At 38.6% G+C, this 21,746-nt stretch overlaps 1 protein-coding gene across 1 annotated transcript in view; it reads right to left on the bottom strand.

The window, feature by feature from the left end:
• The window catches only part of CR1 (complement C3b/C4b receptor 1 (Knops blood group)), a 129,405-nt gene that overhangs the window by 106,544 nt on the left and 1,115 nt on the right, over window positions 1-21,746 (bottom strand). The window contains exons 2-13 of the mRNA XM_046681868.1: window positions 21,068-21,256; window positions 20,883-20,982; window positions 20,551-20,633; window positions 19,642-20,049; window positions 18,877-19,053; window positions 18,690-18,780; window positions 18,315-18,391; window positions 16,366-16,773; window positions 15,797-15,973; window positions 15,642-15,723; window positions 15,200-15,282; window positions 14,253-14,442 (exon numbers count right to left, since the gene is read on the bottom strand). Of these exons, the coding sequence (XP_046537824.1) occupies window positions 14,253-14,442; window positions 15,200-15,282; window positions 15,642-15,723; window positions 15,797-15,973; window positions 16,366-16,773; window positions 18,315-18,391; window positions 18,690-18,780; window positions 18,877-19,053; window positions 19,642-20,049; window positions 20,551-20,633; window positions 20,883-20,982; window positions 21,068-21,256 (2,065 nt within the window). The remainder of the gene's footprint in view (window positions 1-14,252; window positions 14,443-15,199; window positions 15,283-15,641; window positions 15,724-15,796; window positions 15,974-16,365; window positions 16,774-18,314; window positions 18,392-18,689; window positions 18,781-18,876; window positions 19,054-19,641; window positions 20,050-20,550; window positions 20,634-20,882; window positions 20,983-21,067; window positions 21,257-21,746) is intronic.

Genomic DNA, 21,746 nt, shown 5'->3' with positions numbered 1-21,746 from the left:
ACCAGGAGATAGAACAGATTCCTGAGGATATGATTTGAATTTAATTCTTATTTTGACTGAAGCCAGCTGTACCCTTGGTCTTTTCAGTCCTGTGATATAATAAAATTCCTTTTTGGTCTAAGCCAGTGTGAGATGAATTTCTGTCACTTGCAGCTGAATGGGTTCTGGCTTAAGCAGGTTTGTAGGTAGAAAGAAGGAGCCAGTGATGAAAAAGGACATAACTGATGGAGCAGTGTCCTGGAAGAAACAGAAAGAGATGAGAAGAGAACAGCATAGTCTGTGAAAAGTAGAAGATAGAAATGAGGATAAGTAGGAGTGGATATAGATAAACCTGGAGGTTGAGGGACAGGAAAATTGAGAGAGTTACCCCATGATATTTTCATTATCTACTAAGAGAAGGAAGGAGAATAGGGTAAAGATGAAGGTAGACTAGAGTGGATGGCTGGAGTTGCATAAACAGATAATTTGGAGAAATGAAAATGGTACTAACTGTTCACAAAAGACAATGTATTGTATTATTTCATTTATCTGAAATGTCTAGAACAGGCAAATCTATAGAGACAGAAAGTAGATTAGTGATTGCCTAGGGCTGAGAGGATGAAGGGGGGTGGAGAGTGACAGCTAATAGGTAACGAAAATGTTCTAAAATTGATTGTGGTGAGAGTTCCACAACTCTGTGGACATACTAAACGCCATTGAATTGCACGACTTAAATGAGTGAATTGTGTGGTATGTGAAGTATATCTCAATAAAGTTGTTTTTTAAAAACAAAAAAAAAGACAGAAAATGGTACTGACTGTGAATGAATAAAAGATGCTGAACAGCATCCCACTTCTGGGTATATATCCAAAAGAATTGAAAGCAATATCTCAAAGAGATATTTGCAAACCTGTGTTCATAGCAGCATTGTTCACAACAGCCATGAGGTAAAAACAACCTAAATGTCCATCAACAGATGAATAAACAAAATGTTGTATATACATGCAATAAAATATTATTAAGCCTGAAAAAGGAAGGGAATTCTGACACATGCTACAACATGGATGAACCTTGAGGATATTATGTTGAGTGTCACATAAACCAGTCACAAAAAGACAAATACTGTATGGTTCCACTTAAATGAGGTATCTAAAGTAGTCAAATTCATAGAAACAGAAAGTATATGGTAGTTACCAGGGGCTGGAGGGAGAGGGGAATGTGGAGTTATTGTTTAGTAGGTATAGCATTTCAATTTTGTAGGATGAAAAATTCTGGAGATCTGCTGCATAACAATGTGAATATACTGAACACTTAACTGTACGCTTAAAAATGATTAAGATGGTAGATTTTATGTTCTATGTTTTTTACCACAATTGAAAAAATAAAAAAAGATGTCAAACAGTATACATAGTCTAGGTGAAGACAGGGAGAGTAAATCTGTGGTAGCCAGTGAACAAGACTTTATTTTCTCAACAGTTTAAATTCTGGAGCAGCGAAAATTGACAACTGGATTTAGAGTGTGGTGGGAGAGGGGAAATGAGCTGGCGGAAGATGTTGGCTAGACAAATAGAAGAGAAAGTCTTGAGGAGGAAGGAATTGAGTTTGTGGGTTGAGAGTTTGGCTAAAATGATGAAGTAGTGGGATCCAGTAGTGGGCATAAATGTTAAATCAGGAACTCTAAAACCTTAAGACTATGTCTATTATTCAAGAGTTCATTGACTCCAGGAAAAAAAAATCACATAAGGCAAGTATTTTTTACGATAAAATTTATTTGAATGACTAATGTACACAGTATTAAATGACATGTTACAAGCAACTAGAGCTTCCGACAAAACTGCCAAGGAATCATCCAAAGCTTGAATTGTACACCAGAACCTTAAAATTAAAATTTGACTCACATAATTTAAAAAAAATTGTACAAATTGTAATTACTGAGTGATTATGGAAAGGCAAAGTATATATTGTGAAAAAAAACTCAAACAAAGTGGAAATAAAAGAGAAATGTTTAACCATATCAGAGAAGGATGCCACTATGGAAATAAAATCAGACTTCCCAGTAGAGGTATGCCCATGATAATGAGAAGAAATACTTCATATTTTGCTTAAATAACTAAAACCACATTATAACCAAACATATATGATAGCAGTAAGTGTGCTGATTACAAAAAGAAGAGTCTAGATACCAGGACAGCTCTTTTTAGTGCCTTCCTTAAAAAGGTGACAACTTCAGAGCTATGTAATTGTTTCCGCCATAGTCTGGCTCCAGGCACAAGTGAGGCTTCAGAAAGTCCTTGAAGAGCTCGGGCAATGAAACTGGACTCCCATATTGATCATTAAGCAAAGTTTCTTTGTTCTGCTTGAGAATAAGTGCATAGAGGAAGTTATAGCTTATGAAATCATTTCACTGATGTTGAGAGCATACAAGTAGACTTGCCGATGATGGAGTGGTTTCTTTCCAACCAATATTCAGTTGGATTCCAAGCAACAAAGCACACTGAAATAGATAACTGCTGATTAGGAGGCAGCATGAATAGCAGTGGTGCAACTCAAAGTCTAAATAATGGGAGTGTTAACATTCTCTCTATATACCAATTATAAATGCTATAACCAATAACGCATCAAGCCTATTAGAAGATATCATTCTGTTAAGAGGTCCTTCTTCAAAGAACATGATCTGTAGCAAAAAATAATTAAATTTTATATTGACAAATATGAATTAAAATAAATAAGGGAGAAATTGGAGCAACAGTCTCATACTCATTCACATATTCATTCAACAAATATTTATGTAATAGCTTTACTTTGGACCCCCCACAGGTGTGGGTTTAGAGGTCACTCTGGCATGGTCTCCCCTGTTCTCCTCTTCCCTTTTCTATGACTTGACAGAAGCAAGTCACTTTTCCTTCCTCAACTGCCCCAGCAGTTTTTCTGCATCTTCTTTATGGCACATAATCTTACATTATATGTCTATGTCTTATTTCTCTTACTAAAATAAGCTCCAAGAGGACAGAGGTGGTATCTTTATTTTATATTTATAGATTACATAGGAGAAAGCAGTTGGAAGTGAGATTTGAGCTTGAATTCTAACTTTGCTAATTACTGACCCTGAGACCTTGGCCAAGAGAACCTTTTGGCCTTGGCTTTCTCATCTTGGATTTTATGTGCTCACCTTGGTATTATCTTGGAATAATACTTTTCAGTGTTGTAGTGAGTACTAAATGAGATAAATCTGAAAGACCCTCAGCATAATCCTTGGGCATAGTAAGTGTTCAAATATTCACCTCCATTTCTCCGGGGAACCTCAGGTGGACCCTTCATGTTGCCTGTCAACCTCTCTATACTCCCTATCATTCATTCAGTCCCAATCTCTCATGGTGACTACTTAATGCCTTCTCCTTTCTCTTTAAATCCTTAACATCTCCTTTCCCAATCTCCCTCTGAGCCAATCATTTTACTTCTACTCACTGAGAAAACACGAGCATTCCACACATACATTCACTTTCACATCTCCCCACCTGCCTTCATCTGCATCCATACATGCTGCCTCTTCCCTCCTGTTACTAAGGCCACTCTCCTATCTAAGGTCTACTACTGCCCTGGTTCAGCAGTAGATCCCATTCCTTCTAGGTTACCTAGATATTGCTCCAGCAATTCCTTTTCTTTCCTGCCATCATTTCCCCCTACATACTAGCTCATTCCTATCACCATACAGGAAATGCAGCATAGCTGCGATCTCCCCATGCTTAAAAAATATTTCCCGATTTACTTCCCACTCTTGCCATCACTCTACTTATCTACTCCTCTTTCTAGAAAAACTCCTTGAAAGAGTTGTCTGTAATTAATATCTCTTAAGCTCACTTCAGTCAGGGTTTTGCTTCCTTCCTCTCCACCAAAACTGCTCTTGTCAAGTTCACCAACACATTCTGTGCTGCTAAATACGAGTCAGTTTTCACTACTCATCTTTCTGGATCTACCAGCAGCATTTGACGGGGTTGATCACTCCCTCCTCCTTAAAATTCTTTCTTCACATGACTTCTGGAACACCACACTCTGGGTTTTTCTCTTGTATCAGAGGCTGCCTCTTTGTTCCTTTGTTCCCTCTCACTCCATGACTCCTAATGTTGGAGGATTCAAGGCTCTACACTTGGACTTTTTCTATTCCCTAGGCTCTCTTACCCGCTGGGTGATCTTATTCGGTCTCATTATTATGTACATCCAGACACTGACAAGGCCCAAATTTGAATCTTGAAACTGGACCTAATCCTTGAAATACAGACTTGTATATCCAACTGCCTTCTTGACACTTCTACTTAGATGTCTACTAGATATTTCACACTTAACATCTCCAAAGTGGAACTCCTGGTTTTTCTCCCCAATCTTCCTTTTCACATTCTCGGTCTTCTTAATTAATGGCAATTCTATCCTTCCAGTTGCTCAGGCCAAAAAACTCTGGCATCATCATTGACCCCTCCCTTTGTCTCATATTCTGATACAAAGTGTCAGCAAGTCTTACTGTCACTATCTTAAAAATGCATGCAGAATCTGACCTCTTCTCACCAGCCTGGTGGTAGCCACTCACATCTTGCCTGGATTATATTGTGAGAGTCCTCACTGATTCCCCATCTTCTGTCCTTGGCTTCCTACCCTCTCTTCTTAACACAGCAGTTGAGGTGATCATTTGTTCCTCCACTTAAAACCCTCCAATAGTTCCCATCTCAGAGTAAACACCAAGCTCATTAAAATGACCTAGCATATTCCATATGATTGATCACCCTCACCCTCCTCCCCTTACCTCTCTGATTTCACCTCTACCTCTTTCTCCCTCAGTCAGTCCATACCAAGCCACAACAGGCCTCCTTGCTGTGCCTCCCACACAGCAGGCACACACCACATTATGGTCGGTCTGTGCACTTGCTGTTTCTTCTCCCTGGAATGTTTTTCCCCCATGTGGCTAGCCCCTTACTTCACTCTAGTCTTTGCTCAAATGCCATTTTCTTAGGGAGGACTTCCCTTCCAAATACCTGGCCCTCTCTATCCCCTTCTCCTGCTTTATTTCACTCCGTAATACTTATGATCTTCTTATTTATTTTATTATTAATTATTTTGCTATTTATTTAAGTATTTGTTGAATGGATGAATGAATTTTTAAAAGCCAGGACATTATTTTGCAATATGAAGTAGGTAAGTTAAGTTAATTTCTATGCATGATTACTAAAGACTTATGCAATAGAACCATAGACATTTAGTACTATGCTTATTAATAAATATAAATTGAAGAAATTTTGACAAATAAATTAATAAGAATGTTTCAATTTCATTAGATACCAGTTTGTCTTCTGATTAGCTTGCTGGGTTGTATGGATCAATAGAATATACTTCTTTTGCTTCTAAATGAATATCTTCTTTATGGCCTGTATTTGTATAATAATTGCTAAATGGAAGAAAGAAGAAAAAAGTAAAATCTTTACCCATTGGCCGTGATTACTATTAAGATGTAACAGTTGTTTGCTTTCCATAATCCCCAACACTTTTCAAGAATGATGTCATTTTATTGTTCTAAGTATCCTATGAAGTAATCACTAAAATCCCCACTTTTTTGAAAGGCCCATAAAAATATACAAGTTGCTAGGCTGCTACATATCCAAATCAGAAGTTAATATTAGGCACTTTTACCTCAGATCCAGGATTCTTAATGACTAATAACTATGACCCCCAGTTTGAAAAAAAATCCAAAAGAAGCTTTTATTTTAGGATATGATCATAAATTTACCTTTTGGGGACACGATCTTCCCATCTAATTTAAAAGGAAATTTTTATATTTTATATTTAATTTGAAATCCTTACATAGTCATACAGCACTAAAAGCTTTAAATGATTTTTAAGAGGACATTTTTTTACTTTTTGGAAGCACATGTACTTTGCTTCTAAAACCACTTTGCCACAATTAGCGAAGGACAATAAAATGTGATTATTCTATCATGTAGAATTCTGAAATAAAGTATTACAAAAATGCTTGGGGAGAAAGATTACTGATAAGGGTACTTATAGCATATCACTCACTACCATATTTAAGAGGTCAGCTTATAGGAAGATACGTTAAGAATATCATAAAATGGTCATTTTTAGGTCAAAGTGAGATTTATGTTTTATTAAAATATCTTAGAAGACTAGAGGATAGTATAGTCTCTCTTTAAAATGTTTGGATGGCTTTTAAAAATATTTAATTTTGTCACTAGACATCTACTTTTCAGTGAATTATTACTCATTGCATTTACAAATAGTATTTAAGGCAACTCAAATGTCTATAACAACTATCAGAAAATGAGTTGAAGTCGGTTAGAAAATGTAAATAAAACAAGTGAGTGATGCTTAGGAATTTAGTCTAATCAAGTTGGTTTGTATCAGTTGAGGCACTTGTATATAGTATATGATATATTAATGTTAAAAAACTTAATAATAAACAGACTGGAACATTATGAATTATTTGCGCTTGTAGGCATTCCCAAAGTTTGCAAATGTTCCTATACATGCAATGCTCTGATAGCAAACTTAGTAGCATGAAGGAAAGAGATAGAGACCACATTTTCTATTTATTTAAATTTCTAATTACTCTTGGCTAAAATTATCTTCTAACTTCCTGTGAGGAAAGCGATGCAAATGCCATCCCTATTTTTTTTTTCTTGAGACCGTTTTCTCCCTTGAATTCTGTGAAACTCCTCTCTCCCAGCTTTCCTCTTAGCTCTGACTATTCCTTCCCCTCCTGCCTTATAAAACACGTAAGCATTATTGTCCTTCTGAGATCTTTTCTTATCACTATTTTTACCTTTTATGCTCTTGTTGGTCCCAAGGCTTCAACTGCAATTTAAATGTCACCTACCTGAGTCCAAGCCCCTCTCTTGAGTCCTACATCATGGGTGCCTCAAAGTAACAGGTCAGAACCGAACTCATCATCTTTCCCCACCAACCTGCCCCTCTCTTCTTGTGATGAACTGGATCCATCCAGTGACCTCCATGTGAGTCATTCCTTGTGTCCCCATCTCCCCATATTCAGAAAGTCACTAAGTCCTAGAAATCCTATCTTCTTAATAGTGAAGATGCCTCTATATCTGTTCCATCCTCTTGATCCCCACCACTGCTGCTTTGGTTGAGAGGTCAATCCTATTCCTTCTTTTGAAAATGCAAATCCAAACATATATTTCCTCACTTAAGATCCTACAGGATAAACACTAACTCCTTGTCATGGCATACAAGGCTTCTGATGATCTAGCTCCTGGCCACTTTCCTAGATTTCCCGAAAGACTGTTAAATGAAATATTATTTCCATGCATGTTAAAAGCATCTTGTGAGAAAAAGAGTTCTGCGGTCCAATTAGTTTGGGAAACTCTGGTTTTAAAAAAAATTAAACAGGCTTCTTTATTGTAGGACTTTAAATATTTTCATGGTCATTGCGAATCTCCATGAGAAAAATATAGTATGCAGTATTCCCCAATTTTATTTAGTCATAGAATGCCCTCTCTCCTGAAGTCATTCATAAAACCAGGATTATGTGGCAAACACTACAATTATGTGTAAACACTACAATCTAAAGTGCATCCCAACTGTAGACGCTTGCAAGACCTGCCATGCTCTGGGTCTCCCATGCTAATAACAAACTACTCAGGTTCATGGATGCCATCATTACATAATCTCAAGTTAGCCCTTCATGTCTGATGCCTAAACTAGGCATTAAACAACCATGAACAATGTAATCAGATAGCACTAGATCCAGGTAGCTTGGCATGTAAGTAATTTTGCCGGAGTTTTAGGGTGACATCTTTGAGGTGACGTGATTGGTCATCCCCCATTGGAAGTTACCTGAGACTTGAGACTTCACCTGATTATCCTCCCTAACACTAGCCTGTACATAGACTGAAGAATCTATGCACACAGAACATGCCCAGGCTGATATTGATGGTATCATTTGTTAAGAATGTATCCTTTGCACATATTAGAAGATTCTGTAATTTCCACAAGATTTATGTGTCAGAGGGATCTTTTACACCATGCCTTCATCTAAATCTATGTCACTTTCACCTTCAATCACCATCACACACACTATTTCCTAGTCGTGTCAAATTACTTATGTAGTTCTTACAATATACAACAGAGTGACAAGCCTCTGGGTCCTATTCAAACTGCTCCTTCTACTTCGAATACCTTTCTCTCCTTGTCTACACTCTCTTGAGGCTCACCTGAACGTCTCCTCAATTGTGGAACTTTTTCTGATCAAAATTCCCAAGTTCTGACCATTTGATTATCTCCCCACCAAATATCACCTAACATTACTTTATGGATTCAAATGTTTAAAAAACTTAATAAATTAAAAATAAAATGTAAAAGTATATCTAATTTCTGGATAATAAAAATAATATAACACAACATAGAAATCTAGTAAATATTTAAGAAGTCATAAAAGCAACTGAGTAAGAGAAAAGATTACTTGAACTAATAGAAAGGACTTGTATGTTTCTGAAGGGGATGACATTACAGATAAGATGCCAATTTCTCACAAATCAGTCTAAAGACTTAAATACAACCACAACATATCTGTTTTTAGAAAGTGACAAATGATCTAAAAATCACCATTAAGAACAAAGAGAAGAGAATGAAGAGGAAAGTCCTAAAAAATTATAGTGAGGGGATTCTTGCCCTACCAAATATTATAAAACTAAAAGCAATACTGATTAAACACAAAGTGGTTTGTGATGGAAGAAAAGACAGATCAATAAAGCAGAAAAAGAAGTCCAGAAACACAACATATCCAGCTATATTAATTACTTGATATATGATCAAGTTGGAACAAACTTTCTGGAAAGTCATTTGGCAATATTGATTAAGCATCTTAACTGTTCATACACTTTATCCCTAGCAATTCTGGAAATATATGCTAAGGAAATAAGTAGATGTGGAAAAAGGTTTATTCAAAGGTGTTTTTGGTATCTTTATTTATTAACAAAATAAATGTGGAAGCAACCTCAAATTTCCACAATAAAGAAATATATACAGTAGAACAATATGCTATTAAGTAACTAAAATGAAAATATGATTTAAAGACAAAAATATGTACATTACGCCAAATGAAAAAAACACTTAAGGCAGGAGACTATTAGGCTAAAATTTCAGTTTAAAAAGAGAAAAAGAGAAAGAAAATAAGAAAAAATCAGATACAAATATACCAAAATATTCGCAGTTGTTACCACGGGAACTTTTTTCTTTCTGTTTTCTAAATTTTTTATATTGTATCATCTGAATAAACATCATTCAAACAAAATAAGTGTTTGATATCTTTTAAGTTCTTATGTAGATTGCTTCCTTCTATATAGCACAAGACACCTTACTCCAGTTATCACATTGCAATATTCATTTCATATAACTTGTGCTTATGTGTTTAGTTCAAGGCAAAAAGCCAAATCTTTTGTGCATTTAAATCAAGCATGCATTGAACTTACCGTTCTTTGTGTTTGAGTATCATGCATAAGGCGACACTGATCAAGAAGATAAGAAATACTAGCCCTGCAGAAAGACCTAGAAAACAAAACAGCAAGTATCAAATGCCAGAAAAATATAACTATATTGTTTTGAAGTGATTGTGGGGCCTACTCCGAGTGGTGGGGAAAATGTTATGTGACTTTTATACTTATCCTTTCTCAGGCATATAAATATTGAATTCCTGAGTAATCATACTCGGGCTTAAGGTTTTTCTGATTTAATCCCGTCCACATTTAATCAAAGCACCAAGCATCTGACCACAGGGTTCCAGTCAAGTCTCTGTTGAGTATTTCTGTTTCTTTCGGTTTCATTAATAATATTCTTGTTACTAGGATAAGATCAGGATCCCATGACTTTGCATAACAACATTTAACTATCAGTTGTGAAATATATTTTGCTACTGCAGAATAAACCAGCCTATTTTGATTGCACCAGATCATGCAAAACACCAAGAGCTGGGCCCGCCCCACGGCCAGTGGTTAAGCTCATGCACTCTGCTTTGGTGGCCCAGGGTTTCACTGGTTTGGATCCTGGGTGCGGACATGGCACTGCTCATCAGGCCCTGCTGAGGTGGCGTCCCACATAACACAACTAGTAGGACCTGCAACTAGAATATACAACTATGTACTGGGGGCACTTTGGGGATTTGGGAAGAAGAAGAAAGAGGAGAAGGAGGGGAAGGAGGAGAAGCTGAGGAAGAACAGGAAGAAGGAGGAGGAGGAGGAGGAGGAGGTGGAGGAGGAGGAGGAGGTGGAGGAGGAGGTGGAGGAGGAAGAGGTGGAAGAGGTGGAGGAGGAAGAGGTGGAGGAGGAGGAGGAGGTGGAGGAGGAGGAGGAGGAGGAGAAGAAGAAGAAGAAAAGGAAGAAGGAGGAGGAGGAGGTGGAGGAGGTGGAGGAGGAGGAGGATGTGGAGGAGGTGGAGGAGGTGGAGGAGGTGGAGGAGGTGGAGGAGGAGGAGGAGGAGGAGGAGGTGGAGGAGGTGGAGGAGGTGGAGGAGGAGGAGGAGAAGAAGAAGAAGAAAAGGAAGAAGGGAAGAAAAAGAAAGATTGCTGACAGATGTTAGCTCAGGTGCCAACCTTTGAAAAAAAAAAAAAAAAGACCGAGAGTTAATATAAACTAAACTTTCAACTTAAAAACTTGGAATAGCTGGCTATTTAAATCATTTATTCAACTCTATCCCAAAGTGACAGTTTGTAATATGAAGTGCACATTAAAAGATCCTTAAAACACCAAAAAAGGTAATTTCTTATGATTTAAAGTGAAAATAATGAACACTCAGGCAGAATGTAGGGCTTCAAATTTTATATATATATATTTATAAAACATCATTAGAACTTTTCTTCAAGTATTTAAGAAAACTTACCACAAAAAAGAAGAGGAGCAAATGAGCCTAAGGAGAATACAAAATCAAGAAAATATTAGTCTAGTTGCATGATTCAGTGTAGCCCAAGGTCCCATGGTGACGTCCCGGAAGTTAACACTGAGCTCCCTTCTCTCTACATCTATTTAAGAAGATGTATGGGAATCCTGGCTTATACCCACTCTTCCTTCATTTCTTATGTAACAATTTATTGGACTTTAGAAAATTTTTCACTTTAATTAAGTTGGGGTAGTTCACCCATAAGAAAAACCAGTATACTCAACTTTATCATCAGGGATTTCTTAGGTTAGAAGGCAAAGAGTAACTGTTATAACAGGTTGGTTAACATACTTTTGCAGGTCTCTGTCAAATTGCTAAGCACTTATGAATCGAGATTCAGCAGTAAGGAAGTCTCAGCAGCAACTGCTTTCAAAATGTAAAGTTGTTAGTTTTGCACCTTTTAAGTTAGTGCCCCTCTCTATTTTCTTTCTTTACTTCCTCCCTCCTCAGAAAGTTTTGCTTTGTCTAGAATAGCCCACCAACTTCAAATTAGTATGTTATTGTACCATCGGTCACAGACGTATGTTAATTTAAGACCCAGGAGTCCTTAACATTGAGGGATACCCCTCACTCTCTTCTCTCTAGTGAGACAAGGACGAGCTGCAGTGAAGTCCTATGCACTCACTTGGTGATCTGCAAACAGCCAGGGGAGGGTTCCATCCGTGATCATCCTGGCACTGGCTCTGGGGACTGCCTTCCAGGGTATACCCATCTTCACACTCCAAAGTGACGATAGCTCCATACTGATACATTTTCCCAGGCTCCAGCCCCTTTTGCATTCCAGTCATGTGCTCTGGGAAGCTACAGTTTACCTCTGCAATTAAAGGAATCTAATTGAAGCTGGGTCATATTTTGGCCTTTTACCAAGGAAGCAGATACTGTCCTTGATGAAAAGGTGTATGAAACCAATTCAGTTCATTCTCAGTAAGTAAACCCTCAATGAAATAACACAGAATGATATCCTAGACAGAATCTTTCAGTGTCAGCCACCTATCTCAATAACCTCCAGGTAATTTAAACCAGATTATTTTCCTTCTTTATACTTTAGTTTCTAAACTAATGGTGTTAGATAATTTTAATGGCTTCTTACAGAAATGGTGTGGGCTGAATGGGTAACATTAAGAATTCTGAATTCCTGTCTCATCAGCTTCTACTCTTATTCTCTAATTCTTCATACATGTACATGCTTCCTCATTTCTTCTTTTATCTTTTCAGCATAGAGGTCAATCGTGTGAGATTTTGGATTTGAATCCTGACTCTAGGACTTCCTAGCTGTGTGACTTTGGGTGAGTTATAAATCTCTCCATTCTACTGAGACCTCATCTATAAAATAGGAATAATAATGGCACCAACTTCATATGATTCTCATGAAGATTAAATGAGATAATGCATGCACAGTGCTGTGCACAGTCTCTGGCACATGTAAACAGTGTTCAACAAATATTAGAGACTAACTCACTGTTCATATTTCATATGAATATGATCTCATAATGAAAATGACATTCTGAAACTTTTATTTAAAAATACCCATAATTGCACCACGACTCAGAGGAAATAGGTCATTGTGCTTTTTACTAGTATTTTGTTAAATGCACACTTATCGTAACTGTAACCACAGTGTAAATTCAGCCTGTACTTCAGTTGTTTAATTTACATAAGTCCTTCAACATCCTATATTTAAATGCCTACATAAGTGATCATTCATCAGATAGACTATACCCTTCATTTTTCTTATTTTGTGATATATAGATTAATCAATATATTAAGCCAATTAAATTAATCCAATTAATGCATTTATTTGGCTATTTTAAGTTGAAAGTACTTGCTGAATATATCTATTTGGGACAAATTTGATTTAAAAATACAAATAAAAATAGAGAATGCACCTTTACAAAAAGGGGCAGGTTGGCTCCAGGTTCCCTCTTGTGTACAAACAAGGAGTGCCTCTCCAACCAGCAGATAGCCTTCATCACAGCTGTACAGGATTGATACTCCAGGAGAAAATCGAACTATGTCTGTAGCAGTATAATTCCCATTGGGGATCCTATCTGGAGGTTGACAATCTGAGACGGCTAGACACCAATAAAAAAGGATCTTTAATTTAGCACAGAGGAACACATTGCCAACACTATCTGTGGGTGATAGGAATACAGAAAAAAGGCAGGCAACAAGCCAACTAATTGGTACCCAAAAATATTCATTCCACCCAAACCAAGCAGCACTGGACAGAGATTTGCATTGCCTACACATATTGTATATGATCTGAAGAAAAATATCAAAAGTAAGATAATGAAACCTCAATGGTTGAAACCCACATGGTAATCTATCAGCCAACAGTATTCTTTTCTTTTTTCTTTCAATAGCAGAGAGGCTGTAGTTTAAGGGTCACACACTCAAATACCTACAGGAGCTAGAAAGTGAAGCCACCAGACATGGCCAATCAGAGAGTACCTGTCCTTCTAAAAATGGCAGCCCACTGCCAAGGTCAAGCTATGGGTGCCTGGCAGGAAAGCAAAGCAGGGCCTCACTGTATCACAGGTTCACTGTTTATTTTGGGCTCTAGAGATTGGTTTCACTTAAATTAGACTACTATGCTGGGCAAAGAAAACAGTTCTGGTGAGCTGAATTCAGTTCTTGGGTCGCCAATTGGCAGCCTCTTTTGTAGACAGTCACTGACAGGACTAAAACTGCCAAATGATAACTAAAATTATAAGAAAGACAATGCAGTGGGTTTGAAGGCCAGCTTCATTCTCCAGAAGACCCAAAGTTCTCTTTTGGGCTAGTACCACAGCCTTAAATATCAAGCAATATTACTGCCAAACATTTGCCCCCCAAAAAACATGTGTATTTTTCTTATTGTAAATTAATAAAAAGAATAAATTTTGGAGACTCCATAAACTTGGAAGTTAACCATTATCCTGTCATGTACTTTTGCTCAACGCATTTCGAAAGGAAATGTAAGAAACAATTACATGAGAAGATAAGACAAGGCAGATATCTTGTAAGACAAAACAATTGCCTGAGCTTAAATGCTTTTTTTAGGCAGAATGGTAAGTGCAGACTCAAAGCCCTTTTTCTTTATTCTGTATAACATCTCATACTTTATTCCTTAAATTATCTTACCTTTTTTGATACACGTTGGTATACCTGGCACCCATTTGTTATTGGTATGACACCTAATCAAGTGACTGCCATTCATGATAAAGCCAGGATTGCAGGCAACGTATACTGTGTCATTGTGAGAATACGAAGACTGAGTGTTATTTAGCTTGTATCCATGTCTGACTTCTGGGTTAGGGCAGTGAGTCACAGGAGAAGATTTTAAGCACTGTGGGGGAGGTCCACTCCAAGATCCATGTCCTTTAGAATCACTTATGCATCGTATGCTTTTCTGTCCCAGAAGATAGAATCCTTGGTCACATGCGTAAGAGACTTCATTTCCATATAGAAAGTGTTGTGCCATCACACCTGTGAGCCTCCCATTGTCAATCACTGGCGGAGGTTGACACTGAATAACTGCAGAAGATAGTTAGGAAATTCTACTTCAGCTGGTACACCAAGGTGGACAGTCTTCATTCAGGCACAAATAAAACTATGCAACTGCATGTATTGCACATAACTATAAAATTATTTAGATTTTAGAACCTGGATTGTGCTTTCTTTAAAGCAGCTTTATAAGGTTTCTGACTATATGAGTAATACCTACTCATTTCAAGAAAATTTAAACAGCACAGTAAAATATTAAGACAGGAATAAATACAACTGTGTTCCCATTAACTAGGAATATAAGCCATACTTGTTTTGTTTTTTATCTCAAGCAATTAGCAGATATATGGCAAATACTTAGTTCCTACTTGACAACTTTGTTTTCCAATGCAAGTGGTGACCAAAAACTGAAAGATTTTTCTTATCTTACATACACTGAGACAGAACAGATAGAATGTATACATAAGACTAGTTCTTCAGTGGCCTGCCCTCTGTAACCCCCTATAAGCCACTGACAACTTTTTTTTTCTTTTGAGGAAGACCAGCTCTGGGCTAACACCTGCCACCAATCCTCCACTTTTGCTGAGGAAGATTGGCCCTGAGCTAACATCCATGCCCATCTTCCTCTACTTAGAAGTCGGATGCCTGCCAAGCATGGCTTGGTAAGCAGTGCGTAGGTCCACACCCAGGATCCGAACCAGCAAACCCTGGGCCACCAAAGTGGAACATGCAAACTTAACTGCTGTGCTACTAGGCGGGCCCCGACAACTTTTTTTTTTTAACTTACCTTTACAAAGTGGAATCTTTTGGAACCAAACCCCATTCTCAGCATCTTGACACTTCCGATAAGCATGTCCAGTCAACTGGTACCTAGAGAGGGATTATAATACATTGCCTCTTCCCAATATCACATCTCTACAACTTAGCCTCCTCAAACCACAAATACAGAGGCACTTCTAAATAAGAGCTTCAGCAGAGACGAGTTAAGACTCTTGGCCCTCCAAGTAAGAAAACTACTTTAGACATAGAGTCACTCACAGTAAAGCCATTTCCATATCAAGAAAGGATAGAAAAGTCAGAGGTGCTAGTTAGACCTTTGGAGCCCCGCATTCTCTGTGAGTGTCACAAAGAAGAACCTCTAAAGGGAGTCACTGAGACAAGCTGAGGGTAACATTCATGCACAAAATGAAGCAGAGACCCTTTCTCAGAGTGGATCATCTCATACTCACCCATCTTTGCAGGATGTATTGACTTGTACCACGTGCGAATCAAGTGGAAGCTCTTGGTGTCTCACCGGCTGACACGGTGCTTCTAGAGAGCAAAGTTGTAATTACTTATATATACCTGATATCAAAAAGAAAGACAACTTTGGAACTGAAAGTACCTTCACACCGAGGGGCAGAAGGACTCCAATTTCCTGAAGGCATACAGTAAATGGATTTGTTTCCCACAAGTAAGTAGCCAGGGTCACAGGTGTAGTCTACTGTCATCCCAGAGACAAAGAGGACCCTATTTCCACCCGTATGCCGACCATGGTGAAGCCCAGAAGGTGGCTGGCAGTCTGAAGAGAAAACTCACCACATAAATACCAACAAAAACGGAATCTATACTCAAGAACATGAAATATAAAACATTTGACAACAGACGATCTGAAACGTTTAAGTCAAAGATCATGAAGCTCGAGTGCAATACGGAATGCTTTCTGCTCTTTTGCTGGAACTAGGCACCTTTAAAAAGGTCCTCTCACTCTCTACCCTGAATATATCCTAGACCCAAGGGGGCATTTACACAAATAACATATAGAACACACATAGAACATTTGATTACAGAATGGAAGGAATGGGATAGTAATCTGTGTCCCCTTGCCTTTTTACATGATTCTAGTTTTGGGTGGGAGATAATAAATAAGAATAAATAAGTAAATACCTCACTTTTTCCCCATTGGGTTTTTACCTTTTTCACAAACTGGTATTTCAGGATCCCAGGTGTTATTGGCTTTGCAACGAATCTGACTGCTGCCCTTCAAAGTAAATCCATGATCACACTTGAATGTCACAGTGTCGTTGTAGAAATATGGGGCTTCCTTGCCAGACACCTTGTATCCATTTGCAACATGGACATGTGAGCACTGAACAGCAGGGAGGGAAAGTTTACAAAGAGGAGCAGGGCCACTCCAGATGCCCCTCTTTTGATTGTTGCTGATACAATGGATGGTGCTCGCCCCAATGAGGTTGAATTTCACTCCTTTCTCTGGCCCGGGGTTACATGTGTAAGTGACTGTAGTTCCATACGGAATGTCTTCTGAGGAAATCCCTGTGTATATCCCATTGTAGATAACAGGGGGTGGTGGGCAGGTGATTTCTGGAGAGATGAGAAAATACTGTAGAATTTTGTTCCAGTATTAGACACCAAAGAAAAGAAATGAAGTTGGTTATAAATAAGTTGTTATCAGGTCTCCTGGAGGATGTGGGCAAGTTTGGATGATATGAGTTATATCAAGGCTCATTATGTATACAAAATTCAATTTAAACAGATTTCATAAGAAAGATTTTTGTAATGGAAATCTTCATTAAACGTGAACATGTAGAGGGGTTGGCCCCCTAGCCGAGTGGTTAAGTCTGTGCCCTCCGCTTCAGCGGCCCAGGGTTTTGCTGGTTTGGATCCTGGGCGCAGACATGGCACCACTCATCAAGCCATGCTGAGGCAGCATCCCATACAGCACAACCAGAAGGACCTATGACTAAAATATACAACTATGTACTGGGGGGCTTTGGGGAGAAGAAGAAGAAAAAGAAAGAAAAAGTGAACATGTAGAGCAATATCATATTGTGAGGCAGTAAAGTCCAGGAGTACATTATTAATTAAAAGAAGAATTCTTTTGTGGCTGGCCCCGTGTCCTGGTGGTTAAGTTTGGTGTGCTCTGCTTTAGTGGCCTTTATTTGTGGGTTCAGATCCTGGGCACAGACTTTACAGCACTCATTGGCGATGCTGTGGCAACGACCCACATATAAAATAGAGGAAGACTGGGGGCCGGCTCCATGGGAAAGTGGTTGAGTCCAGCATGCTCCACTTCAGCAGCCCAGGTACACATATTCCGATCTTGGGTGTGGACCTGCACTACTTGTCAGCCATGTTGTGGCGGCAACCCATATGCAGAATACAGAATGAGCACAGATGTTAGCTCAGCACTAATCTTCCTCAAGCAAAAAAAGAGGAAGATTGGCAACAGATTTTAGCTCAGGGTGAATCTTCCTCAGCAAAATAATAATAATAATAATAATAATTCTTCTTTTTAATAGGCAAATCAAAGGCACAGAGCAATAGAATTAAGCGTTTTTGAGTACTGAGGTAATATGACAGGTTATCCAAGAATATTTATTGTTGATTGAGCATTTAATTGTTGACAGGCCATTTTCTCATCTACAAAGTAGGGATAGTACCATTTAATTCTAATAACTTTGAAGTCTGCAGTCTTATGCTAACTTTACAGATGAGAGGCTAGAGTTTCAAAGAAGTTACATAAATTGCCCATGGTCAAATAAGCAGCAGAAGCAGAATCTGAGTTCAGCTCCCACACCAATCCCCTTTCTCTCCACTAAACTACAGTGTACCCAAAATTAAGGATGCTGGCTCATATACTCACTGCCCTCATTATTCTTATACTCCTAAATCACAAAAGAGAATCAGTAACTAAATACATTTAACTTAAATGATTGCTATGCTTTAAAGTAGAAAAAGGTGACAGCAGAAAGACAGCAAAACCGTATAACTATAACTGTGGACAAAGTTAATAGAACAGAATCTAACATTCTTATTCCCCTTACATGGCCTAAAACAGAAATCTCCCAAGAAACACATAGAGCTCATATTATTTCAGGTCCTCTGATATTTTTGCTACTCACCTTCACAAAGACGAATCTCCACATACCAAGGAATTGTGCCTTGACACAGCTGATAAACACTCTCACCTAACCGGTACCTAGAGACAGAGAGTCATATCATTTTGTTATCTGGTGACCAGTAAGCTAAGCAAGAGCTATTGGCTCAAAAGCAGACTCACCACTTTCTGGACAAGAAGCTATAGGAACAAAAATGTAGCCAGCATCAGCACCATCCATCCATTGCATAGGCATAATTTCCATGCATGGAAAAATAGTGCAGTCAACACTTCCATGAACACATGACAGAGAAGGGTCTTTGAGATAAACTCTTCCACAGAGCTTGCAGTGTGCACACGTAAGCCAGACCTAATTCACACTGAAACAGCTTTCACTCACCCTTCACCGCAAGAAGAGTTAACATCTGATCTGATAAATTGATCCTGGGGTTTTACAAAGAGTTGCTCTCCTATAGGTTTACACTCTGCCACTAAGAAAGGAGACTAGGATGAGAAATCAACTCAAGGTAATCTCAAAACCACAAAACATTTCTACACAAAATGCATCTACATTCAAAGCCTGGCACCTTTGCATTTGGGGGCAGTGGGTATCCACACCCCCTCAAAGGAACAATGTATGGATTCTTCTCCCACCAGCACATAGCCAGGGTCACAGCTATATTTTATGGATGTTCCAGGGTCAAAGCGAATCATGTGTCTGTCTTCCTTTCGCCCATTGAGGATTTTAGGAGGGGCTTGGCACTCTAAAAGAAAGGAATAAAATTTTTCTTATATAAACAACAGAAAGAAACAAACAAAGAAATTGTCTTAATGCTACAATTCCACTCTGGTGGCAATTGTATGGTACAGAAGGCATCTTGCAGCCCAGTTTTGAGTAACTTCCCATCAGTGTTTCTCAATCTTTTTTTTTCTTTTCTGCACTTAGGCTGCTGCAGATTTTGTTCATTTCCTACTCAGTGTTCTCACTCCTCTCTGTCTCTCCCTTTCTTAAGGAGTTATCTTGTGAGCTTTTAATGGGAGATTCTGATATATCTGTGGGGTGAGGGCTTTGCTGACTTCCCTTTTAAGAAATCACTATTAAGGCAAACAAGCATGTTTCCCAGATTTTTCCCAAAAGAAATGGGCAACTTAGTGATCCCTAATATTTTTCCCCGAAAGATACTCACAGGATGAAACAATGTTGGGGAGTGGTGTTAAGAAAGGCTTCTAGATCATTTATATTCACTATATTTAGTAGAATGGAGGAGACCAGAAACTGAAAAGGCTGTGCTTAAGTCCATCACCCCTTCCTCTAACTCTTCAAAAAGATGACTCAGGATTGTAACACCCACCCTTTTCGCAGACTGGTTCTGGAGGCTCCCATGTGCCCTGGGCATTACATCGGATTCCCTTGCTGCCCTTCAAGGTGAAGCCAAACGCGCAAGCAAATACCACAGTGTCGTTATAGGAATATTGATTTTTCTGCCCTGATAATATGCGGCCTCTTAGGATTTTGGGAGGTGGACACTGCACCCCAGAAACAGAAAGTTCACAGCGTGGGGCAGGGCCACTCCAGGTCCCAGTCTTCTGACTATCAGCGGTACAGTAGATAGTGTTCTTCCCAATAAGGATGAAGTTCACTCCTTTCTCTGGGTCCAAGTCACAAGTGTAAGTGACTCTGCTTCCATATGGAACGTTCACTGAAGAGCTGCCTGTATGTCTTCCATGGAGAATAGGAGGAGGTGCTGGGCAAAGAATTTCTAGGGAAATTACAGAGAGAAATGACAAGATTGAAGCTGTACTGCAAAACAAGAGTGCCTCAGAGGTTGCTTGACACCACTCTCACATCCTAGGTTCAGAGACAGTGAATTTGAATCTGCAATGAATCAATCAAGACAGCAATAGAAATACAATTCAAAAAGTATGATTTAAAACTTTATTCCAGAGTGTATCTACTCTGCTGATCCTTTGATTTCTTTTACTGTATACTATCTCGTTTATGTGCATAATCTGGCTGCAAGTCTGCACAGCTTTCAGAGAAAGAAAAACCTAGGGACCCTGTTTTACTTGAGTAAGCAGAGAAGTAATTGAAGAATGCTTCAGTGAAGAACATATCCTTAAAGATATCTAGGAGAGATCTTTGCTCTGTAAGATTCTTACAGTAATGACTGAACCAAAAGCTTTTAGTTAAGCTGAGAATGCAGTGTCCTGTTGAACCTCTGACCAACAAACTAATTGCAAACCACAGTTGCCCAACCTACCTTTACATGTTGGCATCTTGGTCCATAAAGCATTCTGTCCAACAATTACACACTGACTAGAAGGTTGGCCTTCTAATCGATACCTGGAGACAGAGAGTGGTCATTCAGAGCTATGAAGCAGTTGGCGTTGTAGAACAGCAGTCTTTACTTAAAATCTAAGACAAATTCACCTAATTTCTGTGCACCAACTCTTTTTATCAGCATTATGTCTCATAATCTCACCCTAGGCAGTATATAGATCCTCACAGAGGAGCCTTCTGCAAGTTTCACAGGTCACACCGCGCACATATAAGCCAAATGAATTAAATCTCATGGGTCCTCCAGACACTCACCCTTCCTTACAGGAAAAGTCTACAGTTACGCCAGCCCGAAACTTTTCAGGCCCTGCTATCTGCCCATTGAGAAATGGTCCTGGATCTTTACACTGTGCCTCTGAGAAAACAAGCCAAAGATGAGCAAAGTGTGGCAAATTACAGAATAGGCCATATTCTTAAAATTGACTGTAAATTTAGGGTACCTTTACATGTGGGAATGCCAGAACTCCAGTCTCCTGAAGACAAACACTTAATGGTCTTTTGTCCAACAAGCAAGTAGCCAGGGTCACAGCTATAAGTCACAGACAATCCTGGGGTAAACTTGCCAACAGTCTCCCCTGTGTGATGTCCATAGGAGATCCTGGGAAGTGATGGACACTCCAGGGGGAAATCTTTACACACACACATTAGGAAAAAGGCCATCAGATGATACATCTTTCACAATCCAATCCAGAATTTGACTTAGTACGTAGATCCAAATAAATGGTAACCAGTTATCATTAATTTTCAACTCAGTCTCTTAATGATCAAAGAGGTATGGTTTAATTGTATCCATTTTATACCACAAATAGTACATTATTTTTCATTTTTAGTTGGACTTTGTGAATCACATTTATCTTGTGAAAAATTTCAATTACCAAAAAATGTCCATTTTCACCCATACTCTCATCCTACCCTTAAGCCTATTCTCTGCTCCAAAAGTAGCATATTATTTAGGATGTTATCCTGCCAGACATCAGTGACATAGTTTTTTGGTATTCTCTATGTGATACATATATACACACATATTGTGTGTGTGTGTGTGTGTATGTGTACTCCATACATATTATTCTATGCCTTGCTTTCTTTGCTTAATCATCTATGATATCTTCCCATGTCAAT

The sequence above is a fragment of the Equus quagga genome, chromosome 13 (assembly GCF_021613505.1).
Source record: "Equus quagga isolate Etosha38 chromosome 13, UCLA_HA_Equagga_1.0, whole genome shotgun sequence".
Taxonomy (NCBI): domain Eukaryota; kingdom Metazoa; phylum Chordata; class Mammalia; order Perissodactyla; family Equidae; genus Equus; species Equus quagga.
The sequence above is the reverse complement of the archived record's forward strand: the minus strand, read 5'-3'. Positions and strand labels throughout refer to the sequence as shown.